At 42.7% G+C, this 23,423-nt stretch overlaps 1 protein-coding gene across 2 annotated transcripts; it reads right to left on the bottom strand.

Annotated features, from left to right (window-relative positions):
• Nucleotides 1–10,161: 10,161 nt before the first annotated feature.
• HCCS (holocytochrome c synthase) lies at nt 10,162–19,605 on the bottom strand. Of its 2 annotated transcripts, XM_067538422.1 has the most exons (7): nt 19,514–19,605; nt 18,039–18,200; nt 15,846–15,994; nt 15,031–15,179; nt 13,705–13,824; nt 10,691–10,777; nt 10,162–10,436 (listed from the first exon to the last, which is right to left on the bottom strand). In XM_067538422.1, the coding sequence occupies exons 2-7, from the start codon at nt 18,151–18,153 to the stop codon at nt 10,238–10,240; spliced, it is 819 nt and encodes a 272-aa protein (XP_067394523.1). In that variant the 5' UTR covers nt 18,154–18,200; nt 19,514–19,605; the 3' UTR covers nt 10,162–10,237. The 2 variants fall into 2 exon arrangements, with proteins under 2 accessions (XP_067394523.1, XP_067394524.1); XM_067538423.1 differs by lacking the exons at nt 18,039–18,200; nt 19,514–19,605 and adding an exon at nt 17,929–18,014.
• Nucleotides 19,606–23,423: the final 3,818 nt, after the last annotated feature.

The raw sequence follows: 23,423 nt of genomic DNA on the forward strand, positions 1-23,423 counted from the left end.
TGTTTTTTGTCAAAAAGGAAACAAAGGCTCAGGATAGGATGCCTAAGAATTTAGAAAATATCTGATGGTGTTTGGCAAGTTTTCAAGGGTAGGCAAATATACATGAGCTAAATAGATGGGTGACTGCATTTCAGTAGTGGACAAAGTAATCCCTATATATCTCATTGCTACCTCAATTGTTTGTATTGCAATAGCAGGTAGAGCAACACTGGGCAAACTACGACCTGCAGGCTACATATGGCCCATCTGAACTTTTCATCAGGCCCTCCAGCTCAACCGGTACTCCGCGGAAAGGTTACAGAACAAGCTGTGTGGCATGGCGGTGGCTGCTCTCCCTCCCAGCCCCACCCTTCTCCCACCACGTGGGCCCAGTGGCGACCTGGCCGGAACAAGGCAGCCGCTTCCCTTCCCAGCCCCACCCCTTCTCTCCATCTCTCTCCCACCATGTGGGCCCAGCAGCACCCTGATTGGAGCTGCTCCTGGCCCCAAGCAGCGCCACACAGTGGCCACTTCCCCCCACAGCCCCACTCCTTCCCCCCTCCCCACCCCTCTGTATGGCCTGCCATACAATTTCTATATGTATATGTGGCCCTAAGGCCAAAAAGTTTGCCCATCCTGACCTAGAGATTTTAATCAGGAAGCTGGGCTCCATTAGGCTAGGCACTGTATACATATAGCAGAAAGACTGTCCTAACCCCTTACAATTTAGCTATATAATGAGAGAACAGGAAGATAAAAACAACTAATGGGAGCACAAGGTAATTGAGACAATTATGATCATCTTACTAAGTGGCAGTCATGGCACACTGGCTGCCCAGCCATTTGGAAGTCCTCTGGAGGCTGATCAACACTCACTGTGCTGTTTTAATTGTTATATTATTATTTATAAAGCACATTGAAATCCGGACAATAAATTAATTATGTAAATATTTATCAAGATTTTTATGGCATAGATGTGCTTGTATGTTGTGATTTCATGTTCTGTATTTCTGTATTTTACCAGTGTGTGTTAACAGAAGCTATGATAGCAACACAAAAGTGTATTTCATTCCTGTATATAGTTTGTAAGGTACTTTGGTAGCCATTGTGAAAACAGCACATTACAAATGTAAGCTTATGCCGCAAGTAATCCAACTCTTGCAATTTTATCTCAATTCTTATGAAATGTGTTGTTTATCTTAAAGCTCCAGCTAAATGAGAATCTCAATGTTCATTAAATAATAAGTTGCTAGCTCTCATGGTTGCAGAGAAAAATTTGAAAGCATGAACCACATTAAAAGCTAAGAAATTGGAAAACAAAATGACTCCACATTTTAAAAATAAAAAATTCATGTTGAAGATTGACTGAATTTTGAAAATGTAGAGTTGGCAATGCTGTAATACTTAGCACTTTTCAACTATCGATTTCAAAGCACTTTGCAGAGTTGGGTAAGTATCGTTATTCCCATTTTAAGGGGATAATGTAGGTATGCTTTAGCTCACCAAACAAGCAACTGTCAGAACCTGAAACAGAACCCAGGTATCTTGACTTTCAGATGGCAGCAGGGAGCTGCAGCATCTGGGAGCTCAGGGGTCCCCCCACTGCCTGCAGGGGCTTGGAGCCCCTGGGTACACCCACTGCCTCTGATGGCTCTGAACTCCCTACACTGCCCATGACTCAGAGCTCTGGGCTCCCACCATGGCAGCTCAGGCCTCTGGGTACACCCCATGGCAGCTTGGAGCTCTGGGAGGCCCCCCTGCCTATGGTGGCTCCAAGCTCCCTCCACTGCCCATGGTGGCTGGGAGCTGCAGGGTCCTGACTTGGAGCTTCAGGGGCCCCCCGCAGCCCACAGTGGCTCAGAGCTTTAGAGGGGCCCTGCAGCAGCTAGGTGCTGTGGAGGCCCCCATGACAGCTCAGAGCTCCAGGACTAACATCTGGGAGCTCCAGGGGCCCCCCGCCACCTGCAGTGGCTCGGAACTCCAGGGTCCCCTCGCTGCCCAGGGCCGCTCAGAGCTGCAGGGGGCCCCTAACCACTCACAGATGCTGAGAACTGTAGGGCCCACCACCTGGGGGACTTGCTGCTGGGAGCTCCAGGGTTTCTGCCAGCTGACAGTGCCAGCCCCGCCCCAGGCTGAAGCGGAAAATGTCATGGAGGTCTCTGGAAGTCACGAAATCCATGAATTCCCTGACCTCCTGACATAATTTTATCCTTAGCCATAAAGCAGCAATAACAACAACAACAAAAAGCCCAAGCCCAATTTAAAAAAAAGTATTTTACAGGTCTTTTAAGAGGAGCTGAGGCCAACAGGGTCAGTGGAACATCATACCACAGATAATTTGTTTAGAACGTCCTTTTTGTAAAGAAAAATCAAGATTTGACCTTTGTATAGTATATTATCCACTACTAAACTGAAAGCTCAACTCTACCCTTTCATGTCATTTACGAATATATAGTCTACAACTACTCTTTGCTCTTTTTGCTTTCCATACTGACTATGCATGTAGGTTTGTGTTCACTTAAAAGGTGACCTTCACACGCTTAAACTAGTATGTGCTAAATGTCCAAACAGCTAAGGTTAAAGAGATATTCAGCACATTTTAGATTCTCTAAAATAACTAAGCAAGATTTTTCTGCATTTTCCAGAAGGCAGTGTGATGTCAGCTTCCCACACCCTCATTGTATGGAGCTATTTAAAAACAAACAATTTACTTATAGTTTGTAAAAAACTGAATCAAAGTTTTAGTAAAGCAAGATGTATCTTAGGCTCCCATTACCATAGTATCTGAGTGCCTCACAACACCTTTCTGAGTTAGGACAGTACTATTATCCTTATTTTACAGATGGGGAAACTGAGGCACAGAGAGGCTGAATGAGTTGCCCAATTCACACAAGCAGCTTGTAGCAAAGCACACTGGAACACAGGTTTCAAGTTCTATGTTAGTGTCCTAACTACTAGACCATTCCACTAAGGGTTTTGTAGGGTTGTGACACCACCAGCATCAAACTGGCAATAGGCAACTGGAGGATCTAAAAAAAAAAGGAAGGGGGAAAAAAGCTTTAAAATCACTTGAGCTTTAAGTATTATACTTACCCTCGCTATTTGGAGCTAACATATAATCTTATCTGACAAATAAAATTATTCTGAAGTATTTTCAGGTCTACTTTTATGATCCAAAGAGACTCATTTTATGTCTCCCCCTCCCTAAGTAAAAATAAAAAGTAAGGCTATGTCTACATGGCATAGCAAACCTGGGTCTGTGGGACCCATACCTGTGGACTTGGTGTTTCCAAACCTGAGGTTGAGCATCCACACTGCATTGGAAAGCTGAGCATCATAAATGTACAGACACATCCATACTGCACTATACAGACCCATCGGAACATCTACTTCTCGGAGCATATCTCAGGGTTCCTGTAGCCACTCTAGGGATTCATTCATAGTGGTTTCTGATCATCCCATAACACTTGATCAGAAGTGGGTTGAGGCCAACACATCTAGCCAAGCCGTTTCTGGGTACACACACTCCCAGCAGCCAGAGTCATCAACATGAATTCTGACCCAGTGGAAGAACTTCTCTAGCTCACGCTGTCAATCCTATTTCCAGAATCAGGCATGAGGCATCTGTGAGACACTGGCGGTGGTATTTGATTTGCCAAATGCAGATCTCTGAGGATGGTATTGACATGGCAGCTATAATCCAGCTGATGCTGTTCATGCCTGTTATCACAACCTCACATTTCCCAGTGCTTCTGGAGCAGAGCCATAAGCACAGACTGGAGGAATCACATCATGAGGACCTGAAATGACAAGTAGCAGCTCTGGAGGTTTGTGATCAGCTTGCCATGACCCTCCAACATCAGGCCAAACACATGAGGGAGGCTATGCCAGTCCAGAAATGGGTTGCTATAACCATCTAGAAGCTGGCTACCCCAGACTGCTACAGGTCAATAGCTAGCCAGTTTGGAGTTAGCAAGTCAGTTGTGGAGGCTGTTGTGGCAGAGGTGTGTGGGGCAATCAGGTTGTGGGTATTACAAATGTTCCTGAAATAATTGCTGGCATTCAGAAAATGGGCTTTCCAAACTGCACCAAGGCCAGTGATGAGACTCAGATGCCCACAGTTTACCCTCCACAAGAAGCATGAGTACATAAACCGCACACTCTATTGTTATGCAGGCACTGGTCAATCACAGAAGCAGTTTCATGGATAGTAACGTGGAATGCAGTGGCAAGGTGAATAGTGCCAGGAGTGTCTGGAGACTGGAACTTTATCTTCAAGGACAAATTGGGACATTATTTCCACTGAATGACATTGTTATAAATGGAGTCCCAACTGTTCCACTTATCCCTTAGACCTGGCAAAAGATGATTCAACTATATGCTCAGTAGCTGTAGGATGATGGCACAATGTCTGCAAGGACAAGGGAGAACCTTTTCACCAGGAGTGGACTCAAGACACCGAGCGACTGCTGAACCCGTGCACATAGCCAGAAAGCACCCCTGTCATTACTAGAGCTGGAGCCACCCATGCAACACAAATCAGGAATGCTTTGTGTGGCCCCAGACTGGGTTTGCATGGTCCCATGCATGAGGGGGAATGAAATGGTATTTTTAATTATGTTGTTTGTGGGTATAGGGCAGCTCTAGATTTATGTACTATTAATTTTGTGAATACTTGTAATGTAGCTCTACAAACAGTGTATTGCACACTATGCTGACACATATGGAGGGTTTTGCTAATGAAAACTTGCGTGAAAAGTCAATACTTGATTTCAAATACAACATGGCACAGTAAAAACCAGAAAGATTTTCAGAAAGCTACAATCATAACATACAACACAATAACCAAACAATGCAAACATAGGGAAAGGTGCAAGTTAGCACTGAACTAGACAACTAGTTTTGGGTGTCCCCTGTCTCTTTCTGTTATGCTCAGCTTTTCTAGTGTCTTTTTGTGCATGGGGACCACAACCGGAGTGGAGTGGAGGAATGCACTGGGTATATTTGACTGTTCCATGTACTAGTACTCATTGCCTGTGACATGGTCCAGCCAACACCTGAATCATCCAAAGGCCGCATAGTCTGATAGCATAGAGGGGACTCAGTGTGTGGTGCTGAAGCAGGAACCAAACATGGCAGTGGAGTTGGCACTACAGCCTGTAGTCTGGTGAACATGAGTGCAAGTAACTACTCAAACAGCTCTTTCTGCTGTGCTGCCTTCCTCGGTCAACCTGCAGTCGTTCTCCTAGAACTGTGCTGCCAATCTCTCCTCACACTGTCCAGTCTCTTTTTCGCATCCTTTATTTTTCTGGCACTCAATCTGCTGATTGGTTTTATCAAGAATCTTTCTCATAACTCATCTTGGACTCTCTTTCCTTGCCTGTAGTTGGAGGGTCCACTCTGACAGGCTCCTACCTCACTCTGTGTGCCATGCAGAGGTGATGCTGGAAGTGCCTTGAAAGGAAAATAAAAGGGCACATTATATGACCATGATAAAAAAATTACATTTTCTACTCTTTCAAAGGAGCTGTTTCAATTCAAGGTCAGAAAATTGATCCTTTTTTAATTAATGGGTTTTATTTTATTCACACAAAAACCACTGGCCAGTTTAGACATCCTTTTGGAACACTGAAAACCATCATGCATCAAGGTAAGATACACCCACAAAGTTCAATTAAAATGATTCATAAATCCCCACCATTATTTTCTGGTGGGACTGGAGGTGTCACTAGCAAGGACAGGAGCTTGTCACTAGCTAGGATTTTAAAATCCTTTGAGCAGGGCAAGCTCTGGAGGACATTGATATTCTGGAGGTCACTAAGTGGAAGCGTGAACTTTTGTTTCAGACCAGTGAGGCACAGCCATCCATGTATGCAAAGCTTCTTAGGCACCTGGTAACTGACCAGCACATCTCCAAAAGGAGAGGGCTTGTGAGCTAGAAGCAACCTAATAAGTAGGCCCTGCCCTGGTGCATAACCAACCATCTTGAATTCCTTCTCCATGAGAGGTTTGCATTCATCCCCAGCCAGCAATGGATGAAAATTTGGTTAAAATCAACAAGATTCTGATTTAGCATGGAGGTATAGTACAGCCTCCTTACAAGCACCCTGCATCCACACACAGACCTGACTGCCAGCCATTGGGACCCCTAACACAGGCAGCTGCTGTATTTGGACATAAAGTGCAGGCAGCTATGAACATTATACGCATCTAGTACTGTTTAGACTCCTTTTTCAGCCAACTATGCACCAAATACACAAATTTTCTTTTGACTTTACAGCCGGCTGCAGACAAAATACAAGCATCCCCCCTTGCTTTTTTTTTTAAACTCTGGGTACAGGATGTCCAGGACAGTGTGGGCATGGCTGACTTTTAAAGGTGTACTGTGTTACCAGGGAGGGATATGTGAGGCTCATAATTATAATGCCCCAACCCATATTTCTAACATTAAGCAGTTATGAAATTTTTAGGACTTGCTGAATGTCCCCCCCCCGTGTCCATTTTGAATTGTACATTGGGGTGAGGGAAGGGGCTGTGAGGCAGCACTAGGGAACTAGAGTGGGTTCTGCCCTGAACAGAAGCACACTACTACCCTAGCTTGTATTAATAATTTAATAGATCCATAGGTGGAAATCTCTCCCCTCCACATATTAGCAACATTAAATATTGTGGCAGAAACTTACCAGACTCTGGTGCTTTCTCTGCTGCCAGTTCCACTGCAAGGTGCTACACAGGGTTATCCCCAAACTACTTCTCTGAATTTGGACCCAGAATATACTGTAGCTGCTCCAGCAGTCTACCGTCTTCATGAACTGGTGTCTGCACCAGTTTCACTTCTTGACCTTCATCCAGCTGGTGGCTGTCCTCCAGTGGTGCCTATGAGTGGGGGTTTATAAAGGTTCTATCCCAGCTCAACAGGTTTTAATGCACCACTGTAGGCTTAGTACTTACTGAGGTTCCCAGCACCAGGTGAAATTTCTCATAGAAGAGGCAAGATGAGGAGTTCCCAGAGATGCCATTAGCATACTTGATTTTGTGGTTGTCAGTCTTGAGCCACTTGATTCACTCTCTGCATTGATCTCCAGTCTGGTCAACGCGCAAGGCCACCAGCTGCTCAGATATAGCTTTGTAGATACAATCATTTCTTGTGCTCTTGCTGAAGTTGAATGTCTTGTTTGCATCACAGCAGAGATTAACCAGAATTCACCTGTGTTCCTCTGGCCAGGTAGCAGCACACTTGATGCAAGACTTCTTGTTAGTGCTGGCCAGGGCTAACACATGAGCATTGTTTCCCCCATTAAGCAGTCACATGAAAATGAAGAGTTAAACACCAAGCAGCTGTATTAGAACCAGGAGGTTGCTTCCAGTTCCTAAGAATTGATTGGGAATTTTGGGACTGAAGAGCTAGGAAACACAGGCCCAGGGGCCTAAGGAATAGCTTTAGCCAGTTAGCAACTCTCCAGACAAGTCTGGCCACCCAGACTTCAGCTGCAGTCACACAGCAAAATTCCTGGGCTTGGACCCTCATCACAGCAGGATTCAGGTATAGATCAATACTCTGGATGAGTCTGTTAGTCTATGTCTGACTGATTTGTGTATAGACAGTATGTGGCTTGGTCTTAAAACTACATCTGAGACCAGGTTTACTATACAGTGTAGACTTAGCCTATGGGTCATTGAAATCAGTGGGTCTTTCCACTGATTTATGTGTTTTGAATAAGAACCTAAATTCTTAATTTATAGAATCTCCTGATCTCCAGTAGAACTGGAAATTTGGTTGCTGTTGATTATGCATCACTTCAGATCTCGCTTCAGATCCTTACACATGGCGAATCTTCAACAAATCTTCAACCCTTCTGTATCTGCTACTAGTGCACGCTAATACTGAGCAGATTTTTTAGCTCTTTTTTAGCAGAGCATATTATCCAACGAAGGCTCAGGCAGTTCTATGTAGTTACATACCAGACTCAGAAAGGCTACTCTAGTATAGGGTGTAAATAATAGATCATTTCTATAATCACCAAACTTGGAAATGCCATCACCAGAACTAACAATTTCAGTCTAAAACTACAAAATATTACAATGGTAAAGTTAAAAAAAAAAAAAAAGGTCACTTTATTAAAACAGGAGAATCAAATGACAAGATATCACATTTCTTAAGTAGTAATATTCAAGCATTACAAAGAAAAAATTGAATCTATACACAGCCAGTGGAGCATACTAGAAGACAGGTACACTCAAGTAAGTGGTTTATATGACTTCTTTTAGTTCCTCACTCAATGAATATTTCAATGATAAAGTCACTGTTTCTGTAATCAATGAGGTGAGGGTTTTTGGGTTTTTGGAAGTTTTTGAATACAGATTTAAGTATTGCTACCTCTCTCTTCTGTTTTGCATGAGACATACAGCACCAGGATTGTATGTATCACAAGTTACCAAAACTGATTTGTAAGATGTAAGGACACACATCATCCAGGGAGTAACCACTTGATACTCTCAACCACTAATGTTGGGTTTGTAATCCTTTCACTAGTAGCACTGCCTCTTCTTGCACAATAGTACATAACTCTCAGAAAAATTATTTATTGTCCAATATTGCCTTTAGATGGCTAGAGAACAGGATTATTGAACAAGGACAGAGAGAAAAAACACCTCAGTTATGTTACACTTTAGGCTATGCAATACTTTCTGGAAGCCTCTGAAGGGGAACTTTTTCTCTGGACAACAACAAAGATGGTCTCCACTACAACCTTCCAAACAGGGGCTATATGAGATCACTTCCTCATGAAGTGAAGTCAGTTGATTGCAAAACTGCTCTCTGAAGGTAGCTTCCTATATAAATCCAGTTACACACAGCCCTTTATCCATATCCTGTAGGATTATGTACATATTGGAGAAATTTCCCACTACAGGGACTAGAATACAGCATTCAGTTACTCCTACCAATCCAAAGTGAAATGCGTAGATGGATCAGTTTCAGAACAGGACATGCAGAAGGGAGGATTAATTTAAGATGAACTCCTGATGCCATAACCTTGAAGTATGATTTATAGTTATATTTATCAAGTTAGAAAACTATTAATTTTCCTTCCTATGCACATGTAAGATTGTTCAGATCATTACATCATTATGCAATAAGTAATTTTAAATATCTACATTATGAGAGAGATATAGCAAGTCAAATCAAGTTAATAGCTTAACATTTCTGATACTCTACATTTATACCTTTTACATAACACCTTTCAGCATATAGTAATTTACTGTCTATCAAATCTGCAAAACAATGCCTAGAAATCTTAATTTAACAATATACTCAACAAAATGTGAAAACTGAACACTGTGTCCAATTAGTGTCTTTTCTTCAAGAGAGGCAGTTACTCTCCACAAAAATTAAAATTTCATCTAACACCAACTGAAGACAATGGAATTTTAAGTATATACTCAATTAACTCAAACCCTATGGATTTTTTATAACTTCAAAAATGAAACTTTTAAGAACTCTGAAATATCCATGTTATTTCCTGCTTTTTAAAATACAATATAGAAGTGGCAGTTTAAAAGGAAAAAGCAACCAACATGCTGTTTCAAATTATGAATTACTTTTCTTTTTTTTAAAATCTGTTGCAAATAATGGCACAATTCTTCCTACATTAGTTTCAGTTTAACGTACCTTTAAAAATATTCACATGCCATATATTTTAATTAAATAGTTAGTCCAACTGAAATCATCTCAGCAGATTTAGATATGGATGAGTAAAATACCTGTGTATAACTATATAAATTAGTTGTTTGCAACAATAAATTATCTATCTAGATTTTTACACCAGATCCTTCTTCATGATATCCACATACCATTTTCAATGACCAGGTAAAAACATTTACGAAGCTCTTACTTTTTATTATCTATATTGCAGTAGTGCCTAAAGGCCTCAATCAGGATCAGGCCCCATTGTGCTTGGCACTTTGTGAGAGTCACTAATTTTGTATAGTTTAGTCTTATTTGACTGTAAAATATACATAAGATTTTCCAGCTATGAGGAAACTTGAATACTGACATAAAGCTAAATAGAGGAAAGTATGTACCTTACCCTTAAATTAAAGATGATATGAAGTATCTGTTCAGAAAAAATTGCATAGTGTTTTCCCCCAGAGTTAAGCACAATGTTGGTAAATGAAGATAAGCACAGTTATTATGATCTTTATTTCAAGTTCCAATGTCACCTCATCTTTAATTTGAGAGAATACAGTTTCAGGGGAGTTATGAAGTCCAACGCCACCAAGCTACTTTCATTCTGTCCCACACAGCAGAGAAAGAATCAAATGCAGGACGGACATCCAAGATGGTGAATTGGTAATTCTTATCTACTTCTCCACCATCATAATAATCAATAACATATCTGACTTCCTTTCCACAACGATCAACAACCCAATCATGTCTGTCAAAAGGAAGTTCGTATCTGGAAAGAGAATTCAGTAAATTAACACCAGCTATTAAATGAACATGACATTTTATAAAATGGGCACAAAAGCCATATGTACTACACAGATTACTTTATGATAACATACGTTCAAAAATTCTGCTTATGTTCTGTCCCTCCTCTGGTAAATACTGCCTGAAACTGTAGTTCTAAAACATTTAAAAAATATACTTCTATATCACATTTCAACACACAAGGAAAAGACCCACACATTTCTGGTCCTGCAAACGTACCCCATCCATGAACGTACTCTGGCTCGTGGTGAATACTCCTTAGCTTTACCTCCAAACCGCATCAATGATGGTCCACATGGGCATTCCCTAAACACATTTTAAACAATTAAAAAGACACTTTCCATTTAAGACCGATAACATACAGTTTAAGAACTCGTTTTATTGATACATAAATTGTGTATTAGGAAAAGTTGTAAAAAAAAATCAGTTATTCAAATAATAAAACAGTTACTTTAAAATAGATTTACAAGTCAGCAGTAAGTTCTCACTAAATATGAAAGTAGGAGTGTGCCATAACATATTTCATCAGTATCTGCATGGGGGAGGGCAGCAATCAGAGTACCCGTGATGGAAGAAAACAATAGAGATCATTTCTGGCTAATGGGATCACACTGGGCCAGATTCTCTTGTCTGAATAGACCACCCAAATGTACTGTACATGGCCAAGCATTCCCCACAGCAGGGGTTCTCTCGTAAAAATGGCAGAGTTGGATCCTGCATCAAACAGCTGCTCACCCTAGTGTAAAGCAGTGTTTCTCAATCTTTTAACTTCTTTTAACTTAACCCCCTAACTTCTGAAAATTTTAATAAGTACCTCAACACTCAATATTCCACGGGATTTTATATTTACAGACTAATGCGATCCATATGTTGGAAGAAGGGCTGAGTATATAAGGCCCTGATAAGACAGATGTCAGATCTAGTATGGGTAGGGTTACCACCTTTACACCAGGGGTGCACAACTCAAGTATGTACCTGGGCTAGAGGTGAAGTTGGCAAAAGCTAGGAGGCTTTGAGCGGCATGCCATGCTGGGGAATATAAAGCGCTGTGCCAAATTTTTTGCCATAGATTTGAGAGGAGAAATCTGGAGCTGTCATAGTTGTCAATTTCACTGCTCAGCTAGAGCAGTGAAATTGACAAGTTTTCTGGGCACTGGGCTTTGAGCCAGGGAGGGGAGCTGCCACCTGGGCAAGCTGCAGGCGGCTGCCACCTGGCTGACAACCCGGGAGGTGGGCGATTGCCACCCAATCCGAGCTGGGGCAGAGGAGGCTTCTGCGCTAGCTGGGACCCAGGGATGTTGGCAGGCGGCTGCTGCCTGTCTTCAAGCTGGGGCACTGGAGGCGGTTCCTTGGCTCAGAGCCGGGGTGTGGGTGGATGCCACCCAGCTGACGCAGGAGGTTGCCACTGGGCTCCCACATGGAAGCTGGGACCCAGCGGGAAGCGGGGGGCTGCTGCCTGCCTCCCCCAGAAGCTAGCGGCTGCCACCTGCCTCCCAGCTGTGACCAGGCGGGAAGCAGGGGACTGCCACCTGCCTCCCCCAAGAGCCGGCGGCTGCCACTCGCTTCCTAGCTGGGAGCTATGACAGGACAGGAAACGGGTGGCTGCAGCCCGGCTTCCCGGGACTGTAGCAGCTGCCACCCACCTCCCAGCTGGGAGCTGTGACCAGGCAGGAAGCAGGGGGCTACTACCTGTCTCCCAGCTCTGAGCTGGGACCGGGTAGGAAGCGGGTGGCTGCTGCCCTGCTTCCCCAGAAGCCAGCAGCTGCCACCCGCCTCCCCTTCATTCTGTTTTTTCTGGGGTACCCCCAGCCTGTGTCTCACGTACCCGTCCGTACCACAGGTTGAGAAACTATGGTGTAAAGAGTGTCAAAGGAGGGAGAGGGTAAGGTGGGAGCTCTGCTAATTCTTTGATGAAATATGGTTCCCTTGGGGAGATCTGATAGAGGTTTATAAAATCACAAATGGTGTGGAGGAAGTGAACAAGGAAGTGTTATTTACCCCTTCATATAACACAAAAACCAGGGGTCACCCAATTAAATTAATAGGCAGCAGATTTTAAACAGACCTAAGAAAGCACTTCTTCACACAACACACAGTCAACTTGTGGATCTTGTTGCCAGGGAATGTTATGAAGGTCAAAAGTATAGCTGGGTTCAAAAAAAGAATTGGCTAAGTTCATGGACAACAGGTTCATCAATATAGCGAGAGTCCTGCGTCACCAAGGTTCATCAATGGTTACTAGCCAAGATGGTCATGAATGCAACCCCATGCTCTGACTGCCAGATGCTGGGACTGGATCACACAATAATTGCCCTGTTCTGTTCATTTCCTCTGAAGCATTAGCATTGGCCACCATCAGAAGACAGGATACAAGGCTAGATGGACCATTGGTCTGATCCAGTATGGCCATTCTTATGACCATATATTGCCAGCACAAGTTAAAGCAGCTCCTAGGTTATCTTAACTTACTCTGAGACTGGAACATACTGACCCACATCATGGGACCTGTAACCAGCTTTCAGATAGCCTCCACTACTAGTATCCGGAAAAAAAGTGCATCTCAGAGGTATGATAATCTAATACAATAGATTTTAAAGCCTTTATGATTTATGATCAGCTAGTCTGATCACCTGCGTAACACAGGTTATAGAATTTCACCAGTGATTTCTGCATGTAGCCCCCAATCATGTGGTTGAACTACAGCATATCTTTTAGAAAGATGCATCATCTTGACTTGAGGACTCCAAGCAATAGAGAATTTACCTCATCCTTGATAATCTGCTCCAATTGTTAGTTAACCCATTAAAATTTGCATCTTATTTCCAGTTTAAAAACTTTGCTGACAAACTTTCAGCCATTGGATCTTGTTAAACCTTCGTTCCTAACTAAAGGATTTTGTACCAAATCCAAAAAAATAACCAACCCCCAAACAAGTCTCAAAGTCTTGGATGACAGAAATGCTGACCAGTTTTGACAGTGTAACATCCATACAATTAGTCTAACCGGGTCTGACAACTTCTCCTGGACAAGCTTCCCAACTACTTCAATATATATATGCACAACCTAATAGTCAAAATCCCTTGCTACCACAAATCCAAGTTAATGACATGCTCCTCTACACTATTACAAGTATCAGGTCATTTTCTGGGTAAACGGAAACCATTCCAACTTTTGAAGACTTACAAGTAGCAAGAACCAAATAATCTTTTGTTTTTCATCTCACATATACTTACACAGCATGAAGAGCTTCCCACTTTAAAATCTCTTTCCAAGCCTGCTCATTATTCTGATTATGAATCTTGATAATATTAGTCATGTCTTTGGGATTTATGTCATCATCTTTCCACCTCCACCTAAAAAACAAACACTATTTGGGAAATTTTTACAAATATTAGAGCTTAAATTCCCCATCTCCCCCCATCAATGTGCCTGAAAGGTACAGGAATTACAGATAAAAACCATTTGCCCCAAGTTACAGAGCAACTCTGTGTCAGAGTCAGAATCAGAACTCGTGCATTGCTAACTTCTAGTCTCCTGCTTAGTCCTTTTAACTACTTAACTATAATTTGTATACAGAAAGTTATTTAACATGATCTCAGCTTGACCAAACAAACAGCATGAGTTAAGTCATGATATTGGAATGTGTTGACAAAGGTATCTATAATTAGTTTATCCTTCACAATGCTTAGAAATGTTTTTGGAGGATGCAACCCAACTTCATTTTTGATAGACAAAGAAAAAAACCATGTATCTAATACATTTAAGAGTCATGTACAAATCTCTCTCTTATTCCATGATCCTGTACACACTTATACATGAGCTTACATTTAAGCGTGTGTGTAGAATTAAGCACCAGCTTATGGGTTTGCAGGATCAGGACCTTAGTGTTTTACTACTTTGAAGAGTGCTATAAATAACTACTGTATTTTTATCAACTAGACCTTAAAAATATGACAGTTTCAACAAGAACACACTTTAAATATGCATTATTTGTATGAAAAAGAATTTTGTCTCACTCTCCAATTACTGATCCAAGGCATTTTTTAGGCTAAGAGACTTATGTGCTTCATTTAGGCCTTGTCTACACTAGGACTTTTTTTTAAACACAAAAATTGCACTGTTGCTAAAACCTTTTTCATTTCTAGTTTATTAGCCAACGCTGGCAACCCCCTAGTTATAAGCAAAGCTCCTGCAGCCACCAGCATTTTTAACACCACTTTATCTTAGACATGCACTAAACAGGTTAACTGATTTTATGATACAGACAGCCACAGAAGCTAGGGTTTCCAATGTTGCTAACACCATGGACATGATCTAGTTGTTCACAACTGTGGAACTTTTGTTTAAAAAAGATTGAAAAAACCCAGTGACCAAGTTTTAGAGACCAGCTTACTCTTAGGATAACTTTTTAATAGGATTCAGACTTCTCTGGACAAGCTGACTGATTACTGCCTGGAGCTCACCAGCCCCTTAATTAAATGCCTACAATATCAATGCGCAAGAAATTATGCACTCTTCAGGCTAGCACACATTCTATTTGGTAAAATCAGCTTACTTACCCTTTCCTTAGCATAGCATTCCAAAACATTTGCTCTGAAGGATAAACCCATTTTTGTTCTGAATGAGCTCTAGGAATGGAAGACTCTTCTCTAACAGTTGATAGTGAAAATGGTTGATCCAAGGATGGCATTTGATTAGGTGGAGGCATCTAAACACAAATGATTAATTTAACAAAATCTCAGTGCAGAAAGTGTTTTGATAGATCACCATATTTTTTAAAAAATCATAGTATAACTAAACAGTTGATACAAACAACAAAAAGCATGGCCCTTATAAAGGCTCTGCAGAAATAACTCTCTTCTGGAGTTAATACTTCTCATCCATGCTCAAGACTGTCATATGCCCCTCTTTGCCTCTTTAAACCCTAAGCTCCAGATCACAGTTTTACTTTAAACAGAGAGAACCTAGCTGAGTCCTGCTTCAGAGCCCATCTGAGCAACTCCATCAGGCAGAGAGCTCGCCATTCAACACACCACAGTGCTCCCATCCCTACCAGCCTTGGAAATATTTAAATGAGCCATCTTGTCTTTGTTGTTAAGTAGACATTTATAATTGTGAGGGCATTTCCTCACCGAAGTGCAATGATTTTAAAAGCAGATCAAATTTTAGGCCTTAACTATTCAGCAATTTCTCTTTAAGTTTATTTGCAACACAAATGTCTGACCAGAAAATTCAGTATTAAAGATGGAATAATCACTTTAACATCCATAGTTTTTATCTGTACCTATGCTACCACCAAGATCTCGTTTTCATAGTAAACACACTCTAGAAGGGAACAGGTCTTAAGAAGACATATGAACTACATAAAGGTTACCATATTTCTAGGATCTATATCATCTTTCATTTGAAATGTACTAGATTTCATAGGACACTCCACATATTCATACGCTCGTTCTTGATGTGTAAGAATATTATTTTGGTTCTCAGTATCTTGATCAGGAGATTTCATGTGCACTTGACAACCTGAAATAAAAAAACATTAAACCATTCATTAGTACAAAAATACAATTCATAATAATGTAAATATAAAACCCCCACCCCCACATGAGTAATGATTCCAACTTTCTCGTAATGAGAAAACATTATTTCTTATTTTTTTAAGGGACAGCAACATAATAACAGCAATTCCAATTAGACACAAGCTTGTCAGTCAAAGAATTGGCAGTTTTTTCATTCCTGTGCTTGTAGATACAACAAGCCTCTTGAATTTAAATTGACAGTAACAAATTTTGCAGCTTTTGCATAAGTAATCAGATAGTGCATAAAAGAATGATATCCACAGCTTTCATCTGATAAGTAACCCAGCAAAGTCTTTTCTTAAATGCTGACACCAAACAACTTGAAAATAATTCACCTTATTTTTTGACATCCATATACAACAAAAACCATGTTTCTGAAATCCCAGACCCTATGTGGAGCCCCACTGATTTAGTTCAGACTCTCTACAGGTCTGCCTGTGCAGATGAGATGGCAGGATCTGGGCATAAAGAGGGAATGATGAACAAAACTGACTTAATAGAGAAGAGTTAAAACACTAATTTGTAGTCACTTGATAGGACAGAACAGATGACAAATTTAATGGAAAACCTGTAAATTACTGTGATGAACTTTCTGTAAAAAACAATACTCCCACAATTATTACTGCAAGTGCCTAGTAGTGACCAATACAATTCAAGTTCTAGAAGAGTTTCTATTATAAACCTTTTTCACATATTCACATTTTTCAAAATCAGTTTATTTGGGACTGATGTTTCCATGCTTGTTTCTGCTCAAACATGAATGTATTGGGATTTTCCCCCCCAAACTTTGTAGCCATCCAAATTCTCTAAGGGTGTCAAATTTGAACAAATTTGGCCTGACAGTAATAGGGATGCAAACAGAATTTGACAATGCTACGTTTACAGTCACTTCAGAGCAGATGCACACTTCAAGCACATAAACCTCTGTAAATATTTAAAGGTGAATTAAAAGCTACATCCCACAGCATTTGAGGCATCTTAAATGCCAAGACGACATTAAAGATTTTTAACTCCTTTTGAGAATTCTAAAAACTGCAACTTAAGAGTCATAGTTCGTTACCAAAAATCAAGAAATGCAAAAGCTAAGGCTTGCGGGGAAAAGAAAATCAACTCTGCTGCTTTGCACATATCCTGTGTTTTTCTGATTAAATGTGTAGTCTAACATAATGTTTACGACAGCATATACATAAGACTACAGGACATGCAATGCAGCTATGCAAATACTGCTGTTGGAACCTACTCTTATGCATTTCCTGACTTCTGATGATGAACTATGGAAGCCCAAATCTTAAGATTAAATTAAAATAGCTTTTTGGTATTTACACTTTAAAAGATCTCAAATCACTGAGACTATCTAGATTTAAAGAGTATATCAGAGAATCATAGGACTGGAAGAGGCCTCAAGAGATCTTCTAGTCCAGTCCCTGCACTCAAGGCAGTACCAAGCATTACCTAGAGCATCCCTGACAGGCGTCTGTCCAACGTACTCTTAAAATCTCCAATGATGGAGATTCTACAACCCCCCCTAGGCAATCTATTCCAGTGTTTAACTACTCAGAGTTAGGAACTATTTCCTAATGTCCAACCTAGTACAGTCCTACACAATTTAAGAAAGCATTTGGCAATCAGTTCCTCTTATCTTCCAAGACCTCAGTTCAGTGTTCTGTACTTCCCTGCTGTAGTTGAGGACTCTAATAGCAACTATAGCAACATAAGAAGTGCAAGTTTAGACATCAGACATATCAAGCACCATTGCAGGGTACAGAATCCTGAACTATGGCTTTAGCAGGTAAAGCAGCTTTGTGAGGAACTCACACTTCGTTACCATTAAGAATGTAGCTTGCAAGTAGTGGTATTTTTGTGAAGGAAGACTCTTACCATACTAATACTCCTTTGCTGATAAATAACTTTCCTTCCTTGCCAAATATCTTTCAAATCACTTTTCTGAGGTTTAGATTTTGTTTCATCCCATTTTGGTGGGTAGTTACCTTCCATTTTTTTCTGATGCATGGGACATTCTGAAGGTGGAGATGCTGTTTGAGGGTGTACAGACACATTTGGTGACTGAACAGCAATAGATGGAGATGAAGCAGACAAACCCATGGCAACTTCTATTTTTAGATGAGATTTGAAGAGAAAAAATTGTACACCTAAAAGACAAAAACATAGGCAATACTTACTAAACTTACTAAAACATAACCAAGAATACATTTTCCACAGCAAATCAATAAAAGGAAATTAAAGTAAAAAACCAGCATAGGATGGTCAGCATTTACAATCAGAATTTACAATCAATGATGAAATCATGAATACCAGCAAAATATCTGGCTTTTTAGCTAATGTCCAAGAATATTATCTAAGAAGCTATATCAGAGCAATGTAAAATGTTATTCCAAGTCTCTCAGTCATCAATTTAAAAAAGTTTAGAACTATTATTTTTATGACAGTCACAAGCAGCTTGGGTTATAGCCTGGTCCTGTCCCCAATTTACCATGTGACCTTCAGAAAGCCTAGGTCTACTTGGAAAAGTAACTTTAAAAATAGCACCTTCTTAAGCTAGCCATCTATTTCCTCCATGTATGCTGCCATACGTACCAAATCAGGTGACAAAAATCAAATCCCTTTCATCGTTCTTTTTAACCTGCATGACCTACACTGCTAATGGAGTGTGAACTGAATTTTATACAATTTTCCACATCAACAAAACTGCTGGTTAAATTCTATTTGTCAGGTTAAATTCTACCTTCACAGTATCATAGCCTAATTTGAAGTGAATAGTCTTGAGGTTAAGGCACTGGACATGGATGTGGGAGATCCACATTCAACTCCTGATTCTGCCAGACTGTGGGTGACCTTGGCCAGATCACTTGATTTCTCTTCACTTCAGGTCCCCGTCTGTAAAATGGGGAAGATACTTCCCGACCTCTCTGGGACGGTAGGAGAACAGGTGGGCGAGTCTCCAGCAGGTGCCCAGATACTACGGTGATGGGGCCATACGCACCTGGCCGCAGCCCAGGCTTTAGCTTGAACAGTGCAACAGGGCGGGGGGCGCAGGTCTGAGGGGGCCCTAATGTGGTGTGCAGAGGGGCGCCCTGCCCCCCGCAGTATCGTGCGGGAGGCGACACCCCCGACCCCAACACAAGGGCGGCCCTGGGAGCTCGACGGGCGGAGGCGCGCAGAGGTCAGCGGCCTCCTGAGCGGCAGAAAAGCGGCGGAGGGGAGGGGGGGTGTCACCTGCCCGCCACCCTGCCCAGGGAACAAGAGCACCCTGTCCGCTCGGACCGGAGGCTGCCAGCCCCCCCCCCCCCGAGCCCGCCGGCCCCCGCTCCTCCCTGCGGGGGACCGGCCCTTGGCAAGGTCAGAGCCGCCGCCGCCGCCGTCTCTTCCTCCTGCCTGACCGCCGCACCGCCCAGGCAGCACCAGCCTCCGGAGACAAGGTCACGCGCCCGCTCAGCCACAGTACCTCAACATCCAACAGTCCCCTCTGCCGGCGCGGCAGCAGCAGCAGCAGCAGGCGCGCGGCTACGCGACTTCTTCTCGCGAGATCAATCTGCGCATGCGCCAAGCTCAGAAGGGGGCGGTGCCAACGCACAGAGGAATGGAATGGGGGGAAGGGGCGGAGCCAGTGTGGAATAGGAATCAGGGCGTTGCGGCTGCGCGCTGTTGCACCGGTCGGTCAGTCCCCTGGGCCAAGTAGCTTTACCTTTACCAGTGCAGGAGGTGGCGTGTTGTTGCTGAGCGGCGGCCCTGCAGTTCGAGGGGACCCAGCAGCCGGCGGGGAGGTATTTCCTCAGGCTGCTTTAAAAAGGCGCATCGCGCAAACGCCTTCCTTTATTTCACCAAATGTGTCCGGCTGCTGCCAGCCCGTGTAACAGCTGCAAGTCGTGGTGGTTTGAAACTGTTAACACCTCACATTCAAGGGGCTGCTCCGTTACTTTTAGCTGCCGATCCCTGAGGCCTGAAATGCCAGTTTTCTTCCTTCCCTCTGCAATTTTTAAAAATGTGTATGGAGTGTGTAGCTGGAATCAGTGCGCTCCTAGTTTCTTAACAGCTGCCAGATTAGCCTTTGATTTTGTTTGCAATCCATAATAGTTAATAATACAACACCTCATTAATTTAGAACTAGAGCTTTCAACTTTTGTAGAAGCTGGAAAATTACAATACTCTTCATGGATTTACAAAGCCCTGACTAATAGCACAGCAACCTAAAATAGCTGAAGAAACCTCACTTTTGTAACTGCTTCCTCAGCTCTATTCAGCTCTTGCAGACAAGAGGTAATGTTGTAATGCAGGTCGAAGCAGTAGAGCAGAGAAAATTAGGTGTCAACACTGCAGGGGAGGTTGATGCAGACTTTTACATAAGCAATCAGTTCTTCCCCTTGCACTTTAGCATGCAGCATGAAAATTGTTATGAATTCTCTAAGCCAACTCCTATTTCTTAATTTATTAATCAGGTCACTATTATGATAGAGTAACATGTTATTACAACTGAACATAGGCACCTTTCACTCTCAATTAAGGCCATTGGCTTGAATACATTCGTCTGGAGAAAAAATATAGTCCAGTCATGATATATTTCCTTGTGTATAGCAAAACAGAAGCATAAGTATTACTCATCTAGTAGTGCTGTAAGAAGGAATCATAGAATCACAGAGGTGGAAGGGACCTCAGGAGGTCATCTAGTCCAACTCCCTAATCAAAGCAGGACTAACCTCAGCTAAATAATCCAGCTAGGGTTTTGTCAAGCTGCAGCTTAAAAACCTCTAAAGATGGAGATTCCACCACCTCTCTAGGTAACCCATTCCAGTGTTTCACCACCCTCCTATTGAAAAACTTTTTCCTAATGTCCCACCTAGATCTCACCCACTGCAATTTGAGACCGTTGCTTCTTGTTCTGTCATCTGCCACCACTGAGAACAGCCTAGCTCCATCCTCCCTGGAACCTCCTTTCAGGTAGTTAAAGGCTGCTATCAAATCTCCCCTCATTCTTCTCTTTTGCAGACTAAACAAGCCTAGTTCCCTCAGCCTCTCCTCATAAGTCTTGTGCTCCAGCCCCCTAATCATTTTTGTTGCCCTCCGCTGGACTCTCTCCAACTTGTCCACATCCTTTTTGGAGTGGGAGGCCCAAAACTGGACACAATACTCCAAATGTGGCCTCACCAATGCCGAATAGAGGGGAATAATCACTTCCCATGATCTGCTGGCAATGCTCCTACTAATGCAGCCCAATATGCTATTAGCCTTCTTGGCAACCAGGGCACACTGCTGACTCATATCCAGCTTCTTATCCACTGTTCCCCCCAGGTCCTTTTCTGCAGAACTGCTGCCTAGCTCATCGGTCCCCAGTCTAGCTGTGTATGGGATTCAAAGTGCAGGACTCTGCACTTGTCCTTGTTGAATCTCATCACATTTCTTTTGGCCCAATCCTCCAGTTTGTTTAGGTCCTTCTGTATCCTATCCCTACCTTCCAGGGTATCCACCACTCCCCCTTGCTTAGTGTCATCTGCAAACTTGCTGAGGGTGCAATCTACCCCATCCTCCAGATCATTAATGAAGATGTTGAACAAAACCAGCCCCAGCTCCGACCCCTGGGGCACTCTGCTTGTGACCGGCTGCCAGCTAAACATGGAGCCATTGATCACTACTTGTTGAACCCTATGCTCTAGCCAGTTCTCTATCCATTTTATAGTCCATTCATCCAACCCATACTTCTTTAACTTGCTGTTAAGAATACTGTGAGAGACCGTATCAAAAGCTTTGCTAAAATCAAGGTATATCACATCCACCGCTTTCCCCACATCCACAGAGCCAGTCACCTCTTCATAGAAAGCAATCAGGTTGGTCAGGCATGACTTTCCCTTGGTGAATCCATGCTGACTGTTCCTGATCACCTTCCTCTCTTCCAAGTGCCTTAAAATGGAATCCTTGAGGACCTGCTCCATGATTTTTCCAGGGATTGAGATGAGGCTGACCGGTCTGTAGTTCCCTGGATCCTCTTTCCTCCCTTTCTTGAATATGGGCACTATATTTGCTTTTTTCCAGTCATCAGGGACCTCCCCCAATTGCCACGAGCTTTCAAAGATAATAGCCAATAGCTCTGAAATCACATCAGCCAACTCCCTCAGCACCCTCGGGTGCATTGCATCTGGCCCCATGGACTTGTGTATGTCCAATCTTTCTAAATAGTCTTGGACCTGTTCCTTCAGCACTGCGGGATGTTCACCTTCTTCCCACTCTGTGCCGCCCAGTGCAGTAGTCTGGGAGCTGACCTGGTCTGTGAAGACAGAGGCAAAAAAGGCATTGAGTACCTCAGCTTCCTCCACATCCTCTGTCACTAGGTTGCCTCCCCCATTCTGTAAAGGGCCCACACTTTCCCTAATCTTCCTCTTGTTGGTAACATACCTGTAGAAACCCTTCTTGTTCCCCTTCACGTCCATTGCTAGCTGTAACTCCAATTGTGCTTTGGCCTTCCTGATTTCATTCCTGCATGTCTGAGCAGCATTTTTATACTCCTCCCTAGTCATCTGACCAAGCTTCCACTTCTTGTAAGCTGCTTTTTTGTGTTTAAGTTCACCAAAGACTTCTTTGTTAAGACAAGCTGGACGCCTACCATATTTGCTATTCTTTCTGCACATCGGGATGGTTTGTTCCTGTGCCCTCAATAAGGTTTCTTTAAAATACAGCCAGCTCTCTTGGATTCCTTTCCCCCTCATATTAGCCTCCCAGGGAATCCTGCCCATCAGTTCCCTGATGGAGTCAAAGTCTGCTTTTCTGAAGTCCATGGTCCGTATCCTGCTGTTCTCCTTTCTTCCTTTTGTCAGGATCCTGAACTCGACCATCTCATGATCACTGCTGCCTAGGCTGCCACCCACTTCTACTTCCCCTACCAAATCTTCCCTGTTTGTGAGCAGCAGGTCAAGAGAAGCATGGCCCCTAGTTGGTTGCTCCAGCACTTGCCCCAGGAAGTTGTCTGCAACACTATCCAAAAACTTCCTGGATTGTTTGTGCTCTGTTATATTGCTCTTCTAGCAGATGTCAGGATGATTGAAGTCCCCCATGAGAATCAGATCCTGTGAACTGGAAACTTTCCCTAGTTGACTGAAGAAAGCCTCATCTACCTCGTCCTCCTGGTCTGGTGGTCTGTAACAGACACCCATCACGATATCACCCTTATTGTTCTTGCTTCTAAGCTTAACCCAGAAACTCTCAACTGGCTTATCTCCAGTTTCATACTGGAGCTCAGAGCAATCATAGAGCTCTCTTACATACAGTGCAACTCCTCCACCCTTTCACCCCTGCCTGTCCTTCCTGAACAATTTATACCCATCCATGACAGTGCTCCAGTTTGTGTGAGTTACTCCACCAAGTCTCAG

Source organism: Emydura macquarii, unplaced genomic scaffold (assembly GCF_026122565.2).
Source record: "Emydura macquarii macquarii isolate MOO-44397 ecotype Brisbane River unplaced genomic scaffold, CSIRO-AGI_Emac_v2 contig_480, whole genome shotgun sequence".
NCBI classification, from domain to species: domain Eukaryota; kingdom Metazoa; phylum Chordata; order Testudines; family Chelidae; genus Emydura; species Emydura macquarii.